General features: G+C 32.4%; 1 protein-coding gene across 4 annotated transcripts in view; it reads left to right on the plus strand.

Annotated features, from left to right (window-relative positions):
• The window catches only part of LOC127698221 (mitogen-activated protein kinase kinase kinase kinase 5-like), a 90,554-nt gene extending 77,645 nt beyond the window's left edge, over positions 1-12,909 (plus strand). For all 4 annotated transcript variants that reach the window (XM_052201574.1, XM_052201577.1, XM_052201575.1 and 1 more), the window contains 3 exons: positions 1,012-1,082; positions 1,526-1,581; positions 5,835-12,909. In XM_052201574.1, coding sequence (XP_052057534.1) covers positions 1,012-1,082; positions 1,526-1,581; positions 5,835-5,922 — 215 coding nt within the window. In that variant the 3' untranslated portion in view covers positions 5,923-12,909. The remainder of the gene's footprint in view (positions 1-1,011; positions 1,083-1,525; positions 1,582-5,834) is intronic.
• Positions 12,910-27,479: the final 14,570 nt, after the last annotated feature.

The raw sequence follows: 27,479 nt of genomic DNA on the forward strand, positions 1-27,479 counted from the left end.
AGACGCATGTTTCGTCTACAAAAGACTCATCAGTGACGCTCGATTCAAAAAAAGTTAAAAAGGCCAAATAAAGTACGAAGTTGAAGGGGATAATATTCACTGAGGAAACCCCATATGGCTCAAAAAGCGTGATTTGAAAATTATCATACCGAAAGATCAAAGGAAAATTGAGGAGAAACTTCCCGGAGTTTGAAAGACAAGTGATAATCTGTTTATCACTATTTTGCCTATGACGTCGTTGATGTTTACATTGACAACAGCATGTGTGCCCTTAGTTTCTAGCAATAGCTTTTTATCTCGAGCGAGTAGGGGGAAATGAAAAATTATCACAAAAAAAAATCAAAGGAAAAATACACAAAATTGTTATATCATAGAATATTGAAAGCTAAATTTTAGTTATGTTCTTAGGGAAATATTATGTTGCTAGCCTATACAGTAATGTACATTTATTTCCCTTGCCTGAGGGAGATATGATGATTTGTTCACCCAAGAAAATATTATTTCCTGAACGCATCGCCTGAGGGAAATATGACATTTTGAGGGTGAACAAATCTTCATATCTCCCTAAGCCAAGGGAAATGAATGTTTTATACCACTGCCTATACTTTTATAACTCCATGAACATAAAAATATTAATTTCTATACAATTTTTATATCCGCTTATATAACTAAACATGACATAAACATTGATAAGCAATACCATTGAAAAGTTAATAATTTATTCTATGACGAGTTCAATTTTTTCTCTATTTTGTTTTACATCTGAAATACTTTTGAACACAATAATGACTATACTATATCATTTCATAGGGGAATATGAAGTTTTGCTCAATGTCACGTGGAATCGTCTAAACCAATCAAATGTTGATTTCACTATAAATATTTACATACGGTGGAATAATACCTGTTCCTCAACTCATTGAGTGTTATTATAGCCTAGCCGACTCCCTCCACATATTTTACAGTATGTTAAATCATATCTCTATAACTATAGTTTTTTTTGTTTTGTAGTTTGTTTACAAGACAGTGTTTTAGCCTTTCACAAGCATGGGATGCAAGGAAGAAGTTTTAAGGCCAATGAGGTAAGTTTCACAATAATAAGTGTAATCCTATATCTTGGAAATCTCATTGTGTTTCATCTTTTAATATTTTCCATTGAAGAAATGTCATTATAATTATAGTTTCTCAAAGATTCAAATGTTGACCAGATCATTCAGTAAGTTATAGATTAAAAGTTAAGTGTGTTGGAGGGGGGGGGGGGGGGGGGGGGGGGGGGTGGAAATATCAAACTTTTTCTGTTTTATCCTGTTGTTTCAGTAAGTACTGTTCACATCACTGAAGTATAACTATATGTCTTTTTAATATATCTAGAAATTAGTATGTTGATTACATAATCAATGTAATTTTTAAAGTCAAAATAGTCCATGAGTTATATTTATGAAAATATAATTGAGTTGACCTGAGTACTATATGCATAAAGATTTGATATCAACAATTAGTTCAGACTATCTGGTTTATTTTACAGGTAACTCAAGAGATCTGTGATAAAAGTAGAACATTTAGATTGCTTGGTTCAGACAGGTATGTGTAGTATAACCTATAAACAAATGAGGAGATGTGGTATGATTGCCAATATGACAACTAGCCACCATTATACAAATGAGGAGATGTGGTATGATTGCCAATATGACAACTAGCCACCAGTTTACAAATGAGGAGATGTGGTATGATTGCCAATATGACAACTAGTTACCAGTATACAAATGAGGAGATGTGGTATGATTGCCAATATGACAACTAGTTACCAATATACAAATGAGGAGATGTGGTATGATTGCCAATATGACAACTAGCCACCAGTATACAAATGAGGAGATGTGGTATGATTGCCAATATGACAACTAGCCACCAGTTTACAAATGAGGAGATGTGGTATGATTGCCAATATGACAACTAGCCACCAGTATACAAATGAGGAGATGTGGTATGATTGCCAATATGACAACTAGCCACCTATATACAAATGAGGAGATGTGGTACGATTGCCAATATGACAACTATCCACCTATATACAAATGAGGAGATGTGGTAAGATTGCCAATATGACAACTATCCACCAGTATACAAATGAGGAGATGTGGTACGATTGCCAATATGACAACTATCCACCTATATACAAATGAGGAGATGTGGTATGATTGCCAATATGACAACTAGCCACGTATATACAAATGAGGAGATGTGGTATGATTGCCAATATGACAACTATCCACCTATATACAAATGAGGAGATGTGGTATGATTGCCAATATGACAACTATCCACCTATATACAAATGAGGAGATGTGGTATGATTGCCAATATGACAACTATCCACCTATATACAAATGAGGAGATGTGGTATGATTGCCAATATGACAACTAGCCACCAGTATACAAATGAGGAGATGTGGTATGATTGCCAATATGACAACTATCCACCTATATACAAATGAGGAGATGTGGTACGATTGCCAATATGACAACTAGCCACGTATATACAAATGAGGAGATGTGGTACGATTGCCAATATGACAACTAGCCACATATATACAAATGAGGAGATGTGGTACGATTGCCAATATGACAACTATCCACCTATATACAAATGAGGAGATGTGGTACGATTGCCAATATGACAACTAGCCACCAGTATACAAATGAGGAGATGTGGTATGATTGCCAATATGACAACTATCCACATATATACAAATGAGGAGATGTGGTATGATTGCCAATATGACAACTAGCCACCAGTGTACAAATGAGGAGATGTGGTATGATTGCCAATTTGACAACTAGCCACATATATACAAATGAGGAGATGTGGTATGATTGCCAATATGACAACTAGCCACCAGTATACAAATGAGGAGATGTGGTATGATTGCCAATATGACAACTAGCCACCAGTATACAAATGAGGAGATGTGGTATGATTGCCAATATGACAACTAGCCACATATATACAAATGAAGAGATATGGTATGATTGCCAATATGACAACTATCCACCTATATACAAATGAGGAGATGTGGTATGATTGCCAATATGACAACTAGCTACAAAAAAACTAAAGGACAAAGATGTAAACAACTATAGGTTCATTTTCAAATTAAAATAGTATTAGTGCAGATAGTTCAAATATGATTTTCTGTGAGATTTGCTGATTTATCTTAATTTCAAACCATTGTCTAACACTACTGTTTATAGATGAATGTCCAGTGTCAGATATTACATGTATAAGTGTTATATGTGTCATAGTGTGCTTGAAATATAACAAAAAAGATAACTAAGCTAAAGTTTTGTAAATAGATAGCCAAAACTGGAATGCAAGGATAAGTTATATTTGCATAAATCCAATTAATGAAAAATTCCTTCAAAATCAGACTGAAAGTCTCATTGTTATATTGTAACAGACAAAGAGAATTTCTTTTTCAACTTTTGAAGAAAGAAATACAAGTCTCTTTTATCATTGATTTCACATTTATTTAATATTTTTATCTTTGATATCTAATATTATTGTTTATTTATAACCATGACAACCAAGAGTCATCTTTCAGAATATACTGAAAAAGATTAAACATAAAAATGCCCACATAATGAAATATTCAACATTACAAGTTATTCTGGGAAATCTATTGGAAATTAATGCATTCAGTTTGAAAAATGTTGATTTATTAGTTGATCATGATGAAAAGTTGTATAAAAAAAATCATATCCCAAGATAGCAACAAGAAGTATTTTTGTTTTCTCAACTTCAAACAGTGTTTATTTCAAGAATTGTCTTTTTGTTTGAGTAAAAGGTATATTGCACTTAATCAATAACATTAAAATATTCCTTTTATTATGCATTAGATTTCTCTTCCTTTAGGACATTTCACATGAAATGTTAAAATCCGTCATTTGCATCAAACATGCAAAACTTCTCTTTGGTAAAAGGAGAAATTGGAAATTTAATTACTTGCACACAGATTTAAAATGATACAAATATTCATGTCTTAAAGAATTACAGTTGGTTACCCCACCATCATACATGGCTGTCATGTTGACTAATAATAGAACATTTTACAGAACTTTTGTACGAAAATTCTGAAACTAAAAAATGAAATAAAAGGTCAGTTGCTACCAAACTTTAAGTAAATGATTTTATTAAAGATGTATGGTTGATAATCTCAACCACCACCAAAAATGACTGCCTCTCTTAACGTAAAAATTTAGAGGACCAATTACTGCCAAACTTCTGATGTATGGTACATTTGTAGACACCTTTAAGAATTCATAGTACATGGTCCATTCTGCAAACAAACATGACTGTCATTACATGTATTATAAAAAAAATTAGAAATTTTGAAAAAAAATTCAGAAAGAAATTTCTGGGAAAAAAATGGAAAGGGCAAACATTTTGGTAAATGAAACAATATGATGTCTTCTAAGAATATGGTTGATGCCAGCAACGAAGAGTTCAGTACAATGCACAAGACAGTAACACTTTTATTTTTTGTCCATTCCCAGATCAGAGTGGTCCCAACTGCCATTAAACATGGCTACCACCATGACTGAAAGAAAATAAAATCATAAAAAATCTTAACAAATTTTGTCCCTGAAAAAAGTGGCCCATTTCTTCAATACATCTGGACTAACCTCTGCTTCTGGGATAATATTATGGACCTATATGTTCTACATTTGGTCGTCTAGTAGTTCTGCTGAAGAATTTGTATCATGTGTTAGAATAATGATAACATCATGCATATTCTGCATTGTTCTGATAAAAAGTAATACAGGTTACCATTAATATAGAAATAGATCTGTTGTCCCAACTAAATAAAATTGAGAATGTGTCAAAGAGACAACAACCCGACCAAAGAGCAGAAATAGCCCAAGGCCATCAATAGGTATTCAACACAGTGAGAAAATCACGCACCCAGAGGCGGGCTTCACCTGGCCCCTAACAAACAATTTATTATCAGCTTGAAACGTATCTTTTAACTTCATAGAATTCATAACTTGTCATAATTGCCAACCTCTGGAAATGAGAAATCATGTCATGACATGCCAAAAATGTGTAATATTTTTTGCTCTGAAAATCATTTTTTTTGGGGGGGGGGGGGGGGGGGGGCATTTGGCAACAGCATGGTGTATTGCACAATTGCAAAACAATTTATTATAAATTTATAAATTCAAATCATATAACCAATTCTAAGTTCTTTGACTACAGTTATTCTGTGTCAGAAACCTATTATGTGTCAAATATTTAATTACAATCCAAATTCAGACCTGTATCAAGTGCGAATATTGTGTCCATTTTTGCCCCAACTGTTCAGGATTGGACCTCTGCGGTTGTATCCAGCTGCGCTCAGCGAAGCAATTTATTTAATGTCTAATTGTATTAATTAGGACAAAAGATGAAAGTAAATGTAAATATATATGAGTTACATGGGTGCAAAATGAGGGCATTTACCAGTATTTAGCCTACATTTTTATGAAAAAATCATGTAAATTTATAACAACACAAAAAAAGCTTAAAAGATTAAAATGATAAAAAAAAAAGAGAACTATTTTCAGTTCTATACAAATTGAATATATTTTGTAATTTTACAGTTGCTGGGTGGGTCCGTAGTGAGCATGCAATTGGGAAAACACGTTATAATCTATTCCTTATATCTTGTTATACGATGTATAAGTATAATTATTTGCAGAACTTATTTTGTAAATTTATTTTACCATATATTTACTGTTAGCTTTGGTTGAGATTTCCGAAGCAGGTATCTTTTAACATTCCATATCTTTTGCAGGGTTATTGTATTACAGAGCAGACCAACAGACGATCTTAATGCAAATTCCAATCTATATGTACTGGCAGGACACGAAAATAATTTCTGATTGTATAATTTATTCCTTTTTTTGCATACATATCTGTCAATCAGTTTTATTGCTGCAATTTTACTTTTGCCTGTGATGATCACATTGACTCTATTTTATTGCTCACAGGATTTTATAGTTCCAACCAGTATAGTTATTAAATTCAATTTTCAACTTTAATTGAGTTTCGACATTTAAAATTTCGAATAAGGGAAGATTCTTATTAGTTGGGAAATTTTGTAAAGTCCAGTAACAAATGGGGAAGAGTAAAACTTTGGAAATATTTGATGTTAAGTGCCAGAGGTTTTAATATGTTTCAGGGCAGTCCATACAGTTTCAGATAATATTGTCATTAAGTGATTTTCAGATATATTGTACAAGGAGATAAAAAAGAATTAAAGAATTAAAGAATAAACCATTAGTTGCCATGCTAAAAATTGAGGTTTAAAATAAAAACTTTTCATAATTTTGTTATGTGAAATTTTCTTGAAACTTTGAAATTTTTATAAACTAGTATTAATGGCAATAACATAGTAAAATTAGTTTATTTTACAGCTCCCCAATTGTCACCTCATATTTTAAAGGAAAATCATTTTAGCACATTTAGAAATGTTTAATGACTTGCATCTCTTGCAAAATTCAACATGCCATGCAAACAAAAAAACAACTTGACAGAATACAAATATTTTTCTCCTGGTATAACAGAAATTCAAAATGTTTGTAACTTATAACTTATTTGATGGATAATTTTGTGCTATGTATTGTTTCCAAAATTTATTTTTGTGATTAGATTCCATTAATAAGACTAATAATCATAAAAAAAATAAAAAACCTGAACATTGAATGTTTATCTTTTGTGTACCAGTTATCTCCCTTGACTGTGTAATGATTCCACTTTTTAGTTGCTGAATTCATTATTGTGTAAACTATATTATTGAATGATCTTGTACTGTGGATTCATTTATTTTCATGGGTACTAATTTTCATAAATTGAGGGAAATCTGGAGTTTGGTGGATATTTGATTACATGGTAGTCTGTATACAAGCCTTTACAAAATTTATACATCGCTGAAATTTATATATTCAAGGGTTACATTTACACATGAAATCCACGAAAAATTGGGTCCCAAAAATAATAATGAATCCACAGTATTGCATATAAAATCCACCATTTTTCATCCTAATTATGTGAATGTTTGTTCTTGCTCAAAGTGTAACAGACCTTAGTACTCATTTAAAATTTTGCGACTTTCTTACTGCTACCGGATACTTTCATCATATATTGTTAATTATTTTACAATTTATATACTGTTCAAGAACTACACAATGAATGATTAGTTGAAATATAGTTTGTAGTCATTACCTGATGTAAAGGGAAGTTTAACCATGGGGTCTGGATGTCCATTTAAATATATCAGACTTTGTTTTAATCAGTATTATAAGGACATTGAATAAGAATTTGATGTCAATAGATTTTCAAGACAACAACTGTACTTTTTTTTTATTTATGAAAATTTCAGTATAAACCACCATACTCTCTCATTCTCCTGCCACACATTTTAATTTGCTGCCCTCATCACATATACTTAATATTGCTTTAAGTAAGCTTGTATGTATCCTGTCGATGATTCACTAGTCTAGTCCAACAGTGGATCTGTTATTGTCATGGTAGTTTTGTGTTATAATGTGATTATTTTATCTATGATTAGCTATTGATTTTAGACCTGTAATTTTGTTTTCTGTTTGTTTAGTTATTTCTTACAAAAACATCATACTTTTGGTTCATAGAAATTTTACTTTTTATCAAATTTGGATAATGTTTTGTGCCTAGCCAATCAGGCTAATTATTTATTTAGATTTTTTTCCAATTCTATTGGTATTGGCTGGTCTCATTACAGCATCTGTTAATTTTATTTTTAAGCAGAATTTTAGGCTTCATACTTCTCTTATTCATGCTTCAGTGAATTTGGAATTTTTATGCTGTAAAAAAATGTTATTTTTACTGAGTTTTTAGGTTCCTTAAAACCACTGATATATTGAATTTGGAATTTTTATGTTGTAAAATTTTTTTACTGAGTTTTTTTTAGGTTCCAAAAGACCATTTATATTTAAAAAAAATTTCATTTGTTTGAATTTAATTTTTTGGGGGTTAGGCATGTTTTTGTATCTCATTTGTTTTAAGCTCACTTTGCATAAATGACCATGTGAACTTTTGTCATTACTTGACATCCATCTATCTGTCCTTTGTTGTAAATCTTTTCCTTTGAAATTACTTGGCCAAATGTAACCAAATTTACTTAGGAAATTGAAGTTTAGAAATTGTATTTGGGATTTGGCTGTTGTTGCTAAAAATAGGACATAGGGCTGAAATGCAGTTTTTAGCTTCCATCATTAAAACTAAAGCAGGTAGAGCAAAACTGATATGGGTTAAAATGATCAGCAGGTCAAGGTCTATCACCCATAAAATTTTCAGGAAAAAGCAGACAATCCATTTGGAGTTCTTTATTTGCAAATTTCAAAGTTTTTGGTAATTATCTTGAAAAACTAGCAGATAGAGAGAAATATTAAAAGGGCAAAAATGACCGTAACAAAAAGATCTATATATAAGCCAAACTTGACAAAAAATATTTCAATTGACCCCTTATAGTTGTTACCTTTGAATGATGAAGTTTACCCTTTTTGGAAATTTTTTGCTAGAAACTATAGTACCGGTAGATAGAAAGAATTCTTCAATAGTAAAAATTTTCAGCATTATAAGATCTACAAATAAGTCAACAGGGGCAAAATCGTCTAATGGAGTTATTGCCCTTAGAAGACATTTTTTACCAATTAATGCATTTTTTGCAGAATCTTTAAGATAGAAAAAAATTGTTTAAGCAAAATGTTCACCAAATAAGAGTCATTGCCCTTGCAAGATGATTAGTCCCCTACCGACGAAGTCGAAGGGGACTTTAGGTTTGCATTCTGTCTGTCTGTCTGTCCATCCGTCAGTCCTGCAAATCAGTTTTCCACACTTTTTTTCTTCATGCTTGAAGATATTGATTTGATATTTGATGTATTGTTTTATCATGACAAGTTACAGATCAAGTTTGAATTTTGTTCCAGTCTGATGATTTTGTGCAGAGTTATGGTCCTTGGACTTAGAAAATTCACTCAAATAATCAGTTTTCCTCACTTTTTTTCGTCATGCTTTGAAGATATTGATTTGATAATTGGTTTATAGTTTCATCTTGACAAGTTACAGATCAAGTTCAAATTTTGTTCTGGTCTGATGATTTTGTGCAGAGTTATGGTCACTTAAATAATCAGTTTTCCACACATTTTTTTTCGTCATGCTTACCATGACAAGTTAAAGATAAAGTTAGTATTTTGTTCCAGTACAATGAATTTTTAACTGGTAGGGGACTATGTATTGCCATGCAATACTCTCAGAATGCTTGTTTTTACCCACTTTTGCAGAAACCATGGTGGATAGAGAGAATAGTAAATAGTGAAAATGTTCAGCAAAATAAATTATTTGTTGTTGATTATACGCTATGTATTGAAAGTAAATGTAGAATAAGATACACACAGGACTTAGTTTGATATATATGCATGCATTGGTTCAATATTTTTCTTAATGTTATAATCACCAGAAGCTTGTTTCAAATGACTCTAATGATTTGCACCTCTTTTTCTGAAACAAACTGACTTTAGAATTGTTACAACATCAGACATTTTTAAATTCTCTTTTTTCTTTTATATGTACAATCATGACATTATATCCTTGTGGTGCCATACTTCATAAATTTCATTGTAAATAATACCTGTATCTGTAACATGATAGTAATTCCTTGTAAATAAAAGAAATTTTCTAATTACAGACAAGACACCATGTCTTTGTAAATGATACTTACACCTGTAAATGTACAATAAAATGTGTGGCAGAATATTGTTCGGTTTTACGGATCAAATGTTTCCACATATAATGGTCGGTAGCTTAAGGATTTTCTCAGCTTCATTGGTGCAGGAAAAGTGGTATTAAACATTCCACTTATTCACTTGTATTTTGTTTTTAGATTTTCATGCAAATATATTTCAGATGTGATGATGGTATTAATTTCTCACTTTAAGAGACAAAACCACATAATATATTTCTGTGCTAACAGTGCTTAAATTATTTTGTAAAAAAAAAATTGGCTAAAAGTTGTATAATACCATATGCTGTTACATAAAACCATAACTTCGTTAGATAAATATAACCACAATCGTTACGTACAATGTGTTAATGTTTGAAATCATATTGTCAAATACCCAATTTTCTATATTGTCATACCTCCCATAAAGATATGGAATCTAAACAATCTAATTGGATGGCAATCATATAATAGACATCAATCTGTAGGATTGCAGTTCATTTTTATCAGCATTACCACTGTTAATCAGAGTCATCAAATTATTGTTCATGTGAATTTTATCAATATGTAAGCTATAAGGATTATCACCCCAAAAATATACTAACATGTATGATTGATTGATTGATTGTTGTTTGCTTAACGTTCAGTGGCAATACATGACGAGATATAATTTATAACATAACAACCATAGATGTCTATAGTGCAAATAAAAAAAAAAAAATTTCTTTCCGTTTTACCGGTATATGAAAGTTGCAAAAGGTGAAACATTGGTGTAACTTTTCTTGCTATTGGATTTACAATTGTTAATACCTTTATATATTGTGGCCTTGACTTCACTTTCATGTTAAAGAAGTCAGGTGAAGTTTTCTAGTTTAGCTTCCTCAAACAACCTGGTTAACTGTATCAATGTTACGGTAATTGATATTTTTGTGAGTCATTGTAAATAGCTTTTCAATCTTACATATGGTATGTCTTACTTAGTGGTTATGTTCAGGTGTCAAGATTACCACAGTTACTCAGAGTGCTGTAAAGAATGTTCATTCAGCTCTTGCCCATTAACCACTAAAATGTTCCTCACTCATAAACCACTATAATTTTCCTCGCCAATTAACCACTAAAGAAATAATCATACAGCTCTCATCCATTAATCACTATTCATGCAGATCTCAAATATAAAGTAAAAAATATTCCTACAGTGCTCACCTTGGATGTGTATGACAAATGGTGTAATTTGGTATAGTCTGGTTTGTTCAGTATTATAAATAGTATTTATCGCTTTTTTTGGTATTTTTCCTTTGATCTTTTTTTGTGATAATTTTTCATATCATGCTACGCGATTGAGATAGAAAATTATCGCTAGAAACTAAGGATGCACATGCCTTGGTCAATGTAAACATCAATGTCATAGGCAAAATAGCGATAAACAGATTATCAATGGCCTTTCAAACTCTAGGATGTGTCTCTGCCATATCTCATCTGAGAAACACCCTCTTGTTTGAAAAACCATCAATAATATATAAATATATGTTTCAACATTATAGGACACCATATTCTTTGAATATATAATTGCTGTTTTAAAGCCTGTGCTAGGAAAACTAATAGAAGCTTGAAATGAATATATTATTAAGAGTCTGATATTTGAAATTATTTCTGGCTTCCTCCAGATTTTCCTGGAATATCCATGTTTGGTTCAATGAGTGTATTGCTACTTTGTTAATACGTTTGGCTTATTAAATTGTACATGACATTTCAGTAATATTTCCACAATGAAATATTTCATATTTGCTTTTCAATTAAAAATGGGTTTATTTTCACAAAATTGTTCTCATAAAAAAATTGTCAATATTTATTTAACATTTTTGAAACTCAAAACTTATAACCCTTTCATTTGATCATTTGCAGATTGATTTGTGAAAATGACACTACTGATTAAACATGCCTTAAGGTTCTGAAATAAATCAATGTTACTGACTTTGTACAGTTATATAAATTTCCAATTAGAATAATTTAAATGGATTCTATATGATTATTTTTTTAAGTAACAATGAATGTGCAATATTTTGAGAGATACATATTATTATGATAACAATAATTTTATTTGTTTATGGTTTACATTTAACCTTGCATGCTGTAGTACTGTTATGTAGAGATAATTAACATGGTTATAAGTTATTATTTTAATAACACTAATATTTCCATGAAAGAGGGGCAGGCACCAAAAAAAAGATGGCTCTAAGTTGCAAGGAATAAAAAAGAGGTGGCGGGAGAAGAGAATAGTAGCAGACTGCTTCTTTGGAGAAAGATGAAATGCCTGACAACCCCGAAAAAAGGACAAAAAATATTTGTAGGAAAAAGTTGTTATGTTTTACTTGAATGGGCATTTCCTGAGAATATATGTATAGATGAATAAATGAATAAATAAATAGTGATAGAAAATAATACGCACTGTACAGAAACGTTTCATTTATTCATTTTTATTTTATTTTTTTAATATCAAGTTTCTTAGGTTTTTAAAACTTCAGATTACATTCACATACACAAATTATAACAAGAATTAACTAATTTTCTTTCATGGATCATGCTGTTTATTTGCACAGATACATGTAATTTACATCTATCGTAATAAAAGAAGTTTACATGAATCATCTATAAAACTAGTATTTATCTATCTCTTAATTTCATGGAATAAACCCTCACATTTTTGTTATGTACATAACCTATATTTATTAAATGTGCACAAAATATTGCCTGTTTCCTGAGTTGAAATACTGCTTCTGTAAATCATTGTTAGAATGCAAATGTCAGTAATAACACAGTCCTTACTCCTTCTGGAGAAGAAGTGTAGTAAATCATAGTTAGAATGACACTGTCAATGCCAAAATAATCCTTACTCCATCTAGTGGCAGAGTGAGGATAGATAAAGTATTTGTCTGGAAAGTTGTCAGAATTGTGAAAATTAATGTTATAGATATAAAACAAAATTCATCCTTGTTCAAATTGTATAAACTTTTCTTTTTTGTTCATGTTACTTGGCGAGTTGTAATACCAAACATTCTACATGCCTGAATGCATATGTCTTATTTTCACATTAAAACCATTTACTTTTAATGTACTTTTTTGTTTGTTGTTTTTATAGGACCGCAAAAAAAATTTTGTGGTCGTATATTGGTATGACGTTGGCGTCGTCGTCGTCCGAAGACACATTGGTTTTCGCACTCTAACTTTAGTTTAAGTGAAAGGATCTCTATGAAATTTTACCACAAGGTTCAATACCACAAAAGGAAGGTTGGGAGTTATGGTACCAACAGTAAAGGAATTAGGTGCCAAAAAGGGGCCAAAAATATGCATTTTTGTAACTTCCAGACATAACTTGTGTGTTAGTGTATGGATCTCTCTGACATTGTACCACAAGGTTCCATATCACAAAAGGAATGCTGGGATTGATTTTTGGGGTAATTGCCTCAAAATTTTAGGAATTAAGGGCCAAAAAAGGGGCAAAAAACAAGCATTTTTCTAATTTCATGACAATAACTTGTGTGTAAGTGTATAGATTTTTCTGAAATTGTACTACAAGGTTGCATATCACAAAGGGAAAGCTGGAATTGAGTTTGTGGGTAATTGCCGAAATGTTAAGGAATTAGGTGCCAAAAATAAGCATTTTTCTAGTTTCCAGACAATAACTTGTGTTCAAGTGTATGGATCTCTCTGAAATTGTACTGCAAGGTACCATACCACAAAGGGAAGGCTGGGATTGATGATGGGGGTAATTGCCTCAATATTTTAGGAATTAGGGGCCAAAAAGGGGCAAAAAACAAGCATTTTTCTAGTTTCAGGACAATAACTTGTGTGTAAGTGTATGGATCTTTCTGAAATTGTACTACAAGGTTCCATATCACAAAGGGAAAGCTGGGTTTGAGTTTGGGGGTAATTGCCCTAAACGTTTAGGAATTTGGGGCCAAAAAACACATTTTTCTAGTTTCCAGACAATAACTTGTGTTCAAGTGTATGGATCTCTCTGAAATTGTACTGCAAGGTACCATACCACAAAGGAAAGGCTGGAATTGAGTTTTGGGGTGATGAATCATAAGGGGGTTCAAAAAATTTGGGGGGGGGGGGGATTTTTTTTATTTTCCTTTTTTTTTCTTTTAAAATTTTCCATTTTAAGTTGGTTATTTCTGATTTATATTTAAAAGCAAATAATAATGATATGGTAGGAGATACACACCAAACAGGATGTGTAAATTATTTATATGATAAGTATTGTGCAATAGCAAGAAATTTTCAATTGCACAGTATTGCGCAATAGCAAGAAATCTTCAATTGCACAGTATTGCGCAATAGCAAGAAATATCCAATAGCACAATATTGTGCAATAGCAAGAAATTGTCAATTGTACAGTATTGCGCAATAGCAAGAAATATTTAATTGCACAGTATTGTGCAAAAGAAGATACTTCGTATAAATTGCTTATTTCTTGACCAATTTCAATGGGGTTTTATTCTTGAATTCTTGGGGTTCTTTAATATGCTGAATCTAACCGTGTATTTAGTTTTTGGATTTAAGGCCCCGTTTTTAAATTGGTCCACATTGAGGTCCAAAGGGTTCAAAATTAAACTTTGTTTGATTTCATCAAAAATTGAATTATTGGGGTTCTTTGATATGCCGAATCTAACCGTGTATTTAGATTCTTAATTTTTGGTTCCGTTTTCAAATTGGTCTACATTAAGGTCCAAAGGGTCCAAAATTAAACTTAGTTTGATTTTAACAAAAATTGAATTCTTAGGGTTCTTTGATATGCTGAATCTAAACATGTATTTAGATTTTTGATCATGGGCCCAGTTTTCAAGTTGGTCCAAATCAGGGTCCAAAATTAAACTTTGTTTGATTTCAACAAAAATTGAATATATGGGGTTCTTTGATATGCTGAATCTAACCATGTATTTAGATTTTTGATTTTTGGGCCCCGTTATCAACTTTGTCCACATTGAGGTCAAAAGGGTCCAAAATTAAACTTTGTTTGATTTCATCAAAAATTGAATTCTTGGGGTTCTTTGATATGCTGAATCTAACCATGTATTTAGATTTTGGATATTGGACCATAATAGGTGAATGTCCAATTTAAAATTTTTAAGTTCTTAGACCACATTCATTCTGTGTCAGAAACCTATGCTGTGTCAAATATTTAATCACAATCCAAATGCAAAGCTGTATCAAGCTTGAATGTTGTGTCCATACTTGGCCCAACTGTTCAGGGTTCGACCTCTGCGGTCGTATCAAGCTGCGCCCTGTGGAGCATTTTATTGTACTATTTGTTGTCATTAGTTTTAAGTCCGACAAAGATGGCATCTTAAAGTGGGTCAATGTCTACATTCTAGCCAATACATGATAATGTGCAAGGGGACAAAAAGATAATTACTTAATAAGTCATTGAAATCAAGGAACAGATTTCCTGTTTGTAAGGGAGCTACCATTTGATTTTTATGGGGGGCAAAGATGAAATTTGAAAAAAAAGGCAGGACAGGAGTTTTGAGTAAAAAATAAAAGCCAGGATGAGCAACTTGGAAAAAAAAAGGCAGGATGACAATTTATGTAAAAAATGTCAGGATAAACTAATAAAAAAAAGACAGGACCGAATAGAGTGAAAAATAAAAAGGCAGGACAGAGATTACAACTAAAAAAAAAGGCAGGACAAAATTTTTCATCCTAGCCCCCATAAAAATCAAATGGTAGCTCCCTAATATATAATAGAAAATTTTTTTTTCTCAAAATCTAGAAAATTCAGCAGAAAATTCTGAAAAAAATGCAATTTTACATCAATCTTTTTTATGCCCCCGTCGTAGCGGAGGGTGCATTAAGTTTTACCCTTGTCCGTCTGTAAGTATGTACGTCCCAAAGTTGGTTTCCGTTCTCTAACTTTAGTTTGCCTCAACCAAATGTTATGAAACTTATACACAATGCATATTACCACAAAACACAGATCAAGTTTGAATTTTGGTGGTGTCACTTTAACCGTTCTAGAGTTATGCCCCTTTACAAATGCAAAAATTGTTGCATTTTTCGTTTCCGTTCTCTATCTTAAGTTAGTCTCAACCAAATGTTATGAAACTTATACACAATTCTTATTACCACAAAATACAGATCTAGTGTGAATTTTGGTTGTGTCACTTTAACCGTTCTAGAGTTATGCCCCTTTACAAATGGAAAAATTACTGAATTTTTCGTTTCCATTCTCTAACTTAAGATTGCCTCAACCAAATATTATGAAACTTATACACAATGCTTATTACTACAAAATACAGAACAAGTTTGAATTTTGGTGGTGTCACTTTTACTGTTCTAGAGTTATGCCTCTTTACAAATGGAAAAATTGCTGAATTTTTTCGTTTCCGTTCTCTAACTTAAGTTTGCCTCAACCAAATGTTATGAAACTTATACACAATGCTTATTACCACAAAACTCAGATCAAGTACAAATTTGGGTAGCGTCACTTTTACCGTTCTTCAGTTATGTCCCTTTATAACTTTATATAAGCAGGGGCATCATATGTGTCCCATGGACACATTCCCCATTTATTTCTGATGACGTGCAGAGGCCAAACAGATTTTTATGCCCCCACCGTAGCGGAGGGGGCATTAAGTTTTACCCTTGTCCGTCTGTATGTATGTACGTCCCAAAGTTGGTTTCCGTTCTCTAACTTTAGTTTGCCTCAACCAAATATTATGAAACTTATACACAATGCTTATTACCACAAAACACAGATCAAGTTTGAATTTTGGTGGTGTCACTTTAACTGTTCTAGAGTTATGCCCTTTTACAAATGGAAAAATTGTTGCATTTTTCGTTTCCGTTCTCTATCTTAAGTTAGCCTCAACCAAATGTTATGAAACTGATACACAATGCTTATTTCCACAAAACACAGATCATGTTTGAATTTTGGTGGCGTCACTTTAACAGTTCTAGAGTTATGCCCCTTTACTAATGGAAGAATTGCTGAATTTTTCGTTTCCATTCTCTAACTTAAGATTGCCTCAACCAAATGTCATGAAACTTATACACAATACTTATTACCACAAAATACATATCAAGTTTGAATTTTGGTGGCATCACTTTAAATGTCTATAGTTATGCCCCTTTATAAATGGAAAAAATGCCAAATTTTTAGTTTCCGTTCTGTAACTTAAGTTTGCCTCAACCAAATGTTATGAGACTTATACACAATGCTTATTACCACAAAATACAGATCAAGTTTGAATTTTGGTGGCGTCACTTTAACTGTCTAGAGTTATGCCCCTTTATAAATAGAAAAATTGCAAAATTTTGAGTTTCTGTTCTCTAACTTAAGTTTGCCTCAACCAAATGTGAATCTTATACACAATTCTTATTACCACAAAATACAGATCTAGTGTGAATTTTGGTTGTGTCAATTTAACCGTTCTAGAGTTATGCCCCTATACAAATGGAAAAATTACTGAATTTTTCGTTTCCATTCTCTAACTTAAGATTGCCTCAACCAAATGTTATGAAACTTATACACAATGCTTATTACTACTAAATACAGATCAAGTTTGAATTTTGGTGGTGTCACTTTTACTGTTCTAGAGTTATGCCTCTTTACAAATGGAAAAATTGCTGAATTTTTCGTTTCCGTTCTCTAACTTAAGTTTGCCGCAACCAAATTTTATGAAACTTATACACAATGCTTATTACCACAAAACTCAGATCAAGTACAAATTTGGGTAGCGTTACTTTTACCTTTCTTCAGTTATGTCCCTTTATAACTTTATATGATATGCAAGCAGGGGCATCATATGTGTCCCATGGACACATTCCCCATTTATTTCTGATGACATGCAGAGGCCAAACAGATTTTTATGCCCCCACCGTAGCGGAGGAGGCATTAAGTTTTACCCTTGTCCTTCTGTACGTCCGTCCGTCCGTCCAAAAGTTGGTTTCAGTTCTCTAACTTTAGTTTGCCTCAACCAAATGTCATGAAACTAATATACAATGCTTATTACCACTAAATACAGATCAAGTTTGAATTTTGGTGGCGTCACTTTTACCGTTCTAGAGTTATGCTCCTTTACAAATGGAAAAATTGCTAAATGTTTTGTTTCCGTTCTCTAACTTAAGTTTGCCTCAACCAAATGTTATGAAACTTATACACAATGCAATGCTTATTACCACAATATACAGATCAAGTTTGAATTTTGGTGCCGTCACTTTTACTGTTCTAGAGTTATGCCCTTTACAAATGGAAAAATTGTTAAATTTTTCTTCTTTTTTTTTCTAAATATCAAGTAATTTTTAAAATTGGAGTTATCTTTCTTTGTCCATGATTATAGTTCAATCAACTACAATCAATGCTTTTTACAATGCAATGTTTAATTTTGCCTTCCACTGATAAATTAAAGCAATTTTTACCCTTCATTTCTAAAAATATTTTAAAGTTTTCTTTGAAAATTGGAGTTATCTTTTTTTACGCATAATGGTAGTTGAATCAACTACAACCAATGCTTTATACAATGCAATATTCAATTTTACTTCCTACTGATAAATTAAAGCAATCTTTACCATTCAGTGCTTACAAGCACTTTGATTACCATTCTAGGGTTATGCCCCTTTAAAATGAAAAAAAATGATGAATTTTTCGTTTCCGTTCTCTAACTTGAGTTTGTCTTAACTAAATGTAATTTCTAAAAATATCAATGTCATTATTCAAGTAATTTTTAAAATTGGAGTTATCTTCCTTTGTCCATGATTATAGTTGAATCAACTACAATCAATGCTTTATACAATGCAATGTTTAATTTTGCCTTCCACTGATAAAACACAGATCAAGTTGAATTTGGGTAGTGTCACTTTAAACATTATTGAGTTAGGGGGCTACCATTTGATTTTTATGGGGGGGCTAGGATGAAATTTGAAAAAAATAGGCAGGACAGAATTTTTGAGTAAAAAAAAAGGCAGGATGAGATTATTTGCAAACAAAAAAAGGCAGGATGACAATTTATGTAAAAAAAAAAGTCAGGATAAACTAAAAAAAAAAGGCAGGACCGAATAGAGTGAAAAATAAAAAGGCAGGACCGAATAGAGGGGAAAATAAATAGGCAGGACAAAATTTTTCATCCTAGCCCCCCCCCCCCCCCCATAAAAATCAAATGGTAGCTCCCTTATGCCCCTTTATAAATCGAAAGATTGCAAAATTTTTAGTTTCCATTCTGTAACTTAAGTTTGCCACAACCAAACATTATGAAACCTATGCACAATATTCATTACCTCAAAACTAAGATAATGTATAATTTTTTTGTTTCCGTTCTCTAACTTCAGTTTGCCTCAACCAAATGTTATGAAACTTATACACAATGCTTATTACTACATAATACAGATTAAGTATAAAATTTGGTGGCGTCACTTTTACCATTCTTGAGTTATGTCCCTTTATAAACATAAAAATTGCTGAATTTTTCGTTTCCGTTCTCTAACTTTGGTTTCTCTCAACCAAATGTTATAAAACTTATACACAACCGTTCTAGAGTTATGCGTGTTTACAAATAGAAAAATTGCTGAAATTTTAGTTTCTGTTCTCTACTTAAGTTAGCCTCAACCAAATGTTATGAGACTTACAAACTATGCTTATTACCACAAAACTCAGATCAAGTTCAAATTTGGGTAGCGTCACTTTTACCGTTCTTCAGTTATGTCCCTTTATAACTATATGATATGCAAGCGGGGGCAGCATCTGTGTCCACATGTGGACACAATCCACATTTGTTTCTATATTAATTCTGTTGTTAAAAAAAACAATACAAATAAAACCACTTCAACCAATGTAATTAATTGCCTATGAGCATCTTCGTCCTGCTTTGTTATATACTTTTCTAAATGAAGGAGGTAAGCTAAACTAGGTTTTACAGCATGTTACAGAGTGTTGCTCATGATACCTGATGGTCTCATTGCAAATATTAAATATCTATTGATCAGCATAGACTGAGGTGTATTGTTAATGTAAAGTTCAAGTAAAACTACTAGACATTTGGATATTGGAAAATATAGTATTAAAGGAAGGAGAATTTAGAAAAAGCATTGTTGCTTATTCTAATCCTGCTAATTACATTTATGCTTTTTATGTTTCCACCTGATTAAACTTGTAAAGAGGTAGGGCCAATTTCCTATGTATTTGTTTAAACTCACAGGGGCAAAACATAAAAGTTGCCAAGTCCTGTTCGTAATTTGATATTAAAGTGTCTTTATCATATACTTAAAATAGTGTTTCATAACTTTACATATTTTGAAAAAATCAAAATGCTATCAAGCACTACATATTGCTGTTGGAGGCTTTTTGATAAAAAATTGAAAATTTTATAGAATACTCTTCATAGAAGAAAACCTTTCTTCAATTTACCTAGTTGAATATGGCCTGACATGGTCAGTACAGCATGCTCAACTTGTCAGTTGAGTACTATAGCAGTCCTTTATTAGTCCCCTACTGACGTAGACGATAGGGACTAGGTTTGCACTCCGTCTGTCTGTCCATCCGTCAGTCCTGCAAATTAGTTTTCCACACTTTTTTTCTTCGTGCTTGAAGATATTGATTTGATATTTTGTGTATTGTTTAAGGGAGCTGCCATTTGATTTTTTTGTGGAAAAATTTTGTCCTGCATATTTTTTTAGTTGTAATCTCTGTCCTGCCTTTTCACTCTATTCGGGCTTGCCTTTTTTTTTCTTTTTTTTACTTTATCCTGACTTTTTTTTGACATAAATTGTCATCCTGCCTTTTTTTTGCAAAGTGTCTCATCCTGCCTTTTTTTTTACTCAAAACTCCTGTCCTGCCAATTATTTTCAAACTTCATCCGAGCCCCCCTCCCCCCCCCCTCATAAAAATCAAATGGTAGCTCCCTAATCACGAAAAGTTACAGATCGTTCGAATTTTGTTCCGGTCTACTGATTTTGTGCAGAGTTATGGTCCTTGGACTTAGAAACTTCACTCAAATAATCAATTTTCTACATTTTTTTGGTCATGCTTGAAGATATTGACGGTATTTTTATACGACCGCAAAAAAATTTTGTGGTCGTATATTGGTATGACGTTGGCGTCGTCGTCGTCGTCGTCCGGCGTCGTCGTCGTCGTCCGGCGTCGTCGTCCGAATACATATTGGTTTTCGCACTCTAACTTTAGTTTAAGTGAATGGATCTTTTTGAAATTTGACCATAAGGTTAAATACCACAAAAGGAAGGTTGGGATTGATTTTGGGGGTTATGGTACCAACAGTTAAGGAATTAGGGGCCAAAAAGGGGCCAAAAATGAGCATTTTCTAGTTTCCAGACAATAACTGTGGAACGGTGTATGGATCTCTCTGAAATTATACTACAAGTTTCCATACCCCAAAGGGATGGTTAGGATTTGCTTTGGGGGGTTATGGCTCAAACCGTTTAGGAATTAGGGGCAAAAAAGGGGGAAAAACAAGGTTGTCCTGGTTAATGGACAAATACTTTAGTACAAAACATAATTTAAAGCAGTGTAAGGGAGATAAATCAAATACATCATTGAAATTATCTCCCTTACACTGCTTTTAAATTATGTATAAAGTAATGGTTAATGAACAATAAAGATAATCTAAAACAGTGTAAGGGAGGTAATCCAAATACAACGTTTTGGTTACTTCCCTTACACTGCTTTTAAATTATGTTTAAAGAAATGCATATTTATAAAGGAAGACCAGTAAAAATATCTGCAAATGTTTTCATCTTTTTTTTTTACAAAAAAATCCATATGAAAGATTTGACACTATATTTTTATTAATTCTATTATAAAATAGATTAAGTTAGCACTATGGTAAATTTAAATGGGTAATTATGGTTGCCAACTCCATTGGAAATTTGAATTGAGATTATGACCATATCTTGAGGGAAAGAATTTTTTTGGGGGAAAAAGGGGGGGGGGGATAAAAAGAAATTGTGGGGGGCCAATTTTTTCTCATTTCAGATTTCAGAAATTAAAAAGAATTATTCTTCAAATATTATTTTTTTTTCAAATTTCAAATATTGAAAAATTTCAAGAAGTAATCTTTAATTGCACAGTATGGCGCATTAGATTTGTAAAATCTTTGATCACATTTATTTATTTGTTATGCCGAATCTAACAGTGTATTTAGATTTTTAATTTTGGGTCCAGTTTTCAAATTGGTCTACATTAATGTCCAAAGGGTCCAAAATTAAACTTTGTTTGATTTTAGCAAAAATTGAATATATGAGGTTCTTTGATATGCTGAATCTAAACATGTATTTAGATTTTTGATTTTTGGCCCAGTTTTCAAGTTGGTCCAAATTGGGGTCCAAAATTAAACTTTGTTTGATTTCAACAAAAATTGAATATATGGGGTTCTTTGATATGCTGAATCTAACCATGTATTTAGATTTTTTATTTGTGGACCCCGTTATCTAATTGGTTCATATTGAGGTCAAAAGGGTCCAAAATTAAACTTTGTTTGATTTCATCTAAAATTGAATTATTGGGGTTCTTTGATATTCCAAATCTAACCATGTATTTAGGTTTTTAATTTTGGGTCCTGTTTTTTAAATTGGTCTACATTGAGGTCCAAAGGGTCCAAATTAAACTTTGTTTGATTTTAACAAAAATTGAATTCTTGGGGTTCTTTGATTTGCTGAATCTAAACATGTGTTTAGATTTTTGATTATGGGCCCAGTTTTCAAGTTGGTCCAAGATAGGTTCCAGTATTTAAACTTTGTTTGATTTCAACAAAAATTGAATATATGGGGTTCTTTGATATGCTGAATCTAAACATGTATTTAGATTTTTGATTATGGGCCCAGTTTTCAAGTTGGTCCAAATTGGGGTCCAAAATTAAACTTTGTTTGATTTCAACAAAAATTGAATATATGAGGTTCTTTGATATGCTGAATCTAACCATGTATTTAGATTTTTTATTTGTAGGCCCCGCTATCAAATTGGTTCATATTGAGGTCAAAAGGGTCCAAAATTAAACTTTGTTTGATTTCATCGAAAATTGAATTATTGGGGTTCTTTGATATGCCAAATCTAACCGTGTTTTTAGATTTTTAATTTGGGTCCCGTTTTTTAAATTGGTCTTCATTGAGGTCCAAAGGGTCCAAAATTAAACTTAGTTTGATTTTAACAAAAATTGAATTCTTGGGGTTCTTTGATATGCTGAATCTAAACATGTGTTTAGATTTTTGATTATGGGCCCAGTTTTCAAGTTGGTCCAAGTTGGGGTCCAAAATTATATTTTTTTTGATTTCAACAAAAATTGAATAATTTTATGGGGTTCTTTGATATGCTGAATCTAACCATGAACTTAGATTTTTTATTTGTGGACCCCGCTATCAAATTGGTTCATATTGAGGTCAAAAGGGTCCAAAATTAAACTTTGTTTGATTTCATCAAAAATTGAATTATTGGGTTTTTTTGATATTCCAAATCTAACCGTGTATTTAGATTTTTAATTTTAAGTCCCGTTTTTTAAATTGGTCTACATTAAGGTCCAAAGGGTCCAAAATTAAACTTTGTTTGATTTTAACAAAAATTGAATATATGGGGTTCTTTGATATGCTGAATCTAACCATGTATTTTGATTTTGGACATTGGACCATAATAGGTAAATTAAAAAAATTCAAGTTCTTAGACCACATTCTTTCTGTGTCAGAAACCTATGCTGTGTCAAATATTTAATAACAATCCAAATTCAGAGCTGTATCAAGCTTGAATGTTGTGTCCATACTTGCCCCAACTGTTCAGGGTTCGACCTCTGCGGTCGCTGGGGCGCAGCATTTTATTGATTTCTGGCCCAGTTTTCAAGTTGGTCCAAATTGGGGTCCAAAATTAAACTTTGTTTGATTTCAACAAAAATTGAATATATGGGGTTCTTTGATATGCTGAATCTAACCATGTATTTAGATTTTTTATTTGTGGACCCTGCTATCAAATTGGTTCATATTGAGGTCAAAAGGGTCCAAAATTAAACTTTGTTTGATATCATCAAAAATTGAATTCTTGGGGTTCTTTGATATGCTGAATCTAACCGTGTATTTAGATTTTTAATTTTGGGTCCCGTTTTTTAAATTGGTCTACATTAAGATCCAAAGGGTCCAAAATTAAACTTAGTTTGATTTTAACAAAAATTGAATTCTTGGGGTTCTTTGATATGCTGAATCTAAACATGTGTTTAGATTTTTGATTATGGGCCCAGTTTTCAAGTTGGTCCAAGTTGGGGTCCAAAATTAAACTTTGTTTGATTTCAACAAAAATTGAATATATGGGTTCTTTGATATGCTGAATCTTACCATGTATTTATATTTTTTATTTGTGGGCCCACTATCAAATTGGTTCATATTGAGGTCAAAAGGGTCCAAAATTAAACTTTGTTTGATTTCATCAAAAATTGAATTATTGGGGTTCTTTGATATGCCAAATCTAACCGTGTTTTTAGATTTTTAAATTTGGGTCCCGTTTTTTAAATTGGTCTACATTAAGGTCCAAAGGGTCCAAAATTAAACTTAGTTTGATTTTAACAAAAATTGAATTCTTGGGGTACTTTGATATGCTGAATCTAAACATGTGTTTAGATTTTTGATTATGGGACCAGTTTTCAAGTTTGTCCAAGTTGGGGTCCAAAATTAAACTTTGTTAGATTTCAACAAAAATTGAATATATGGGGTTCTTTGATATGCTGAATCTAACCATGTATTTTGATTTTGGACATTGGACCATAATAGGTAAATTAAAAAAATTGAAGTTCTTAGACCACATTCTTTCTGTGTCAGAAACCTATGCTGTGTCAAATATTTAATCACAATCCAAATTCAGAGCTGTATCAAGCTTGAATGTTGTGTCCATACTTGCCCCAACTGTTCAGGGTTCGACCTCTGCGGTCGTATCAAGCTGCGCCCAGCGAAGCATTTTATTTATATAGTTAACATCATGACAAGTTATAGATCAAGTTAGCATTTTGTTCCAGTACAATGAATGTTTAACCGGTAGGGGACTATGTATTGCCAGGCAATACTCACAGAATGCTTGTTGTTATAGATTGTTGGTTCTGAAGCAAACGATTTTTTTTAAACAAGCACTTCTCCAAAATAGGTAAAGGAGTACAAGCTATATTCTATATTCTATTAACCAGGTTTAATCCACCATTTTCTACATGAGAAAATGCCTGTACCAAGTCAGGAATATGACAGTTGTTATCCATTCGTTTGATGTGTTTGAACTTTTGATTTTGCCGTTTGCCATTGGGGACTTTTCTTTTTGAATTTTCCTCGGAGTTCAGTATTTTTGTGATTTTACTTTTTTCTATGCTGGTGTTGTCTTGATTATACATGTTGTACATAAAGATATAAGAAGCAGTATGTCAACTGTTGATTGTATTGGTTCTATTTCTAGCAGAATATAGGTTGCATCACTGGTAGCCCTGTATCTGTCTGCATGTTTGCAGTTGAATTCTTTCTAAAAGGTCAGCTTTTGTAAAATTCAGGACTTCAATGCCATACAAACTCCTTAGCTAGGCATATGTTTGCCAGAGTTTTGCTGAGATAAACGGTGACATTCCTGTTCAGGACCATGCATGGCATATATAATTCGCGTGGCTGCTTGTAAGTAATCTTCTAGATTTAATTTGTTTTTAAAGTTCTCACAAGTCCAAGATGTTTTACCACTTTCTCCTGGTCAATTTTGTTGTTTCCAATATATACATTTAAATTTAAATTCTAGTTGAAATTTTGTTAATTGCACAATCTCAGAATTAGTTGGATTGATACAAAGTTCGTGTATGTCATATCATGAACTATATATTGACGTTGTAGAACCTAAACTTCATGTTCCTTGATAGCCAGTCTAGCAATGCCATCCGCACAAGTCAGAGTCAAAATATTAATGTTGCCTATTCTCGCAACCATGTTTGACCTCTCTGATGCCTCTAAAAATTAAATGTTATGAATATAGTGTAACTAACTGGCTGTTTCTGTATTGACCCTGTTATTGATTCAAGGTTAGCTGTATTCACCCCGAGAGTCGAGGGCCCATTGCAGCTGATCAATAATCTATAACGGGATCAGAAACAGCCAGTTTATAACATTCTTTTTAAAAAGATTCTATCCGTTCGAGCTATAAAATAAGAAACTTACCTTTAAATACACTGTGGGAACAGGAAATCACATTTGAACTTGCCTTTTCATGGTTCACTGGTAAACGTTTTTGTAATACAATCTCCTTTGCAAGGCGTAAGTCTAGAATTGAGAATGGGAACGGGGAATGTGTCAAAAAGACAACAACCCGACCAAAGAGCAGAAACAGCCAAAGGCCACCTGACCAATGGGTCTTCAATGTAGCGATAAAATCCCGCACCCGGAGGCGGCTTCAGCTGGTCCCTAAGCAATAAGGTATACTAGTTCAGCGAAACGGATGCCACCGTCCGAAAAATATAAATGAACTAAAATTAAATAACACACAATTCTACAAAAGGCTAGTGGTTCCTGACTTGGGACGGGTGCATAAATGCGACGGGGGTAAACTTGTTTTGTGAGATCTCAACCCTACTTCTTTACCTCTAGCCAATTAATGTGGAATAAAAAAACACATGTAGCAATACGCACAATAAAACTCAGTTTAAAAGAAGCCCGAGTCCGATGTAAAAATAGGAAACAGAAGAAACTAAGCAAAATGTTTTCGAATTATGAGTTTGAATATTCCTTTGGTATATTTCGCCTCTCTTTTACATTAATGGACCGATCAAGTAAAAATACTGAGGCTACTATATCCCACAATAATTGATTTATAAGTCTCAGATGTATTTAAACGTCGGAATGGTCATGAACGATTCATTCAAAACCTGAAATATTTCCTAGAACAGTAAGCTAATCATTTCAATGGAGGGACGTTTATGAAAGGTAAAATAAAAGTGCAAGATATATTTTGTCTGTATTTACTGTTCAAACCATATAAACACGTCAATGAAATGAACGCATAAAGCCATCCTCTTCTATATTGATAGACTTTTGATCTTCTTCTGCCTTAATAGACTTTTGGACAGGTGAGTTAAATGTTGCAATAATTTGAAGAAGAATCGTGACCAGCCTAGTTTGCCTATATGAGTACCAATGTTTTTAAAAAAGTGAAATTAGTACAGAACACTCGTCAAACAGAGCGGAAACTGGGTAAGATTATCTCCCTTTCAAGTAATACTCCTCGGGTTTCACGCATTATTCTGTTGAAATGATATGAGATTTAAAAAAAACGTTCTGGTAAATAGAAATACTATATTATGTTGCTCTTGTTGCACACAATGTGTGCCTGAGTGTATTAGTTATAAACTTGAAATCTTGTAAACTTGTTTTGGATTGCCAATGAGACAACTATCCACCAGATTTCAAATGCAGTGGATGTAAGCAATTATAGGCAACCATACGGCTTTCAACAATGAGAAAAACTCATACCGTATACTATATGAAGTATGTTTGATATGAATAAAGGGACAAGCCGGCAGGAAGAGGAGCACAGTTGGTTCCCATGAGAATGCCGATTGCTTGTTGAAAAACACGTTCTCCAAACGAAACAAATATATTGTCAGTCAAGAAATCAAGTATCTTGATAATCTCAGTTTCAGAGTAACTTTGTTTCATTGCAAGACCGATATAGATGGGCGATGTCAA

The sequence above is a fragment of the Mytilus californianus genome, unplaced genomic scaffold, assembly GCF_021869535.1.
Source record: "Mytilus californianus isolate M0D057914Y unplaced genomic scaffold, xbMytCali1.0.p SCAF_4, whole genome shotgun sequence".
NCBI classification, from domain to species: Eukaryota; Metazoa; Mollusca; class Bivalvia; order Mytilida; family Mytilidae; genus Mytilus; species Mytilus californianus.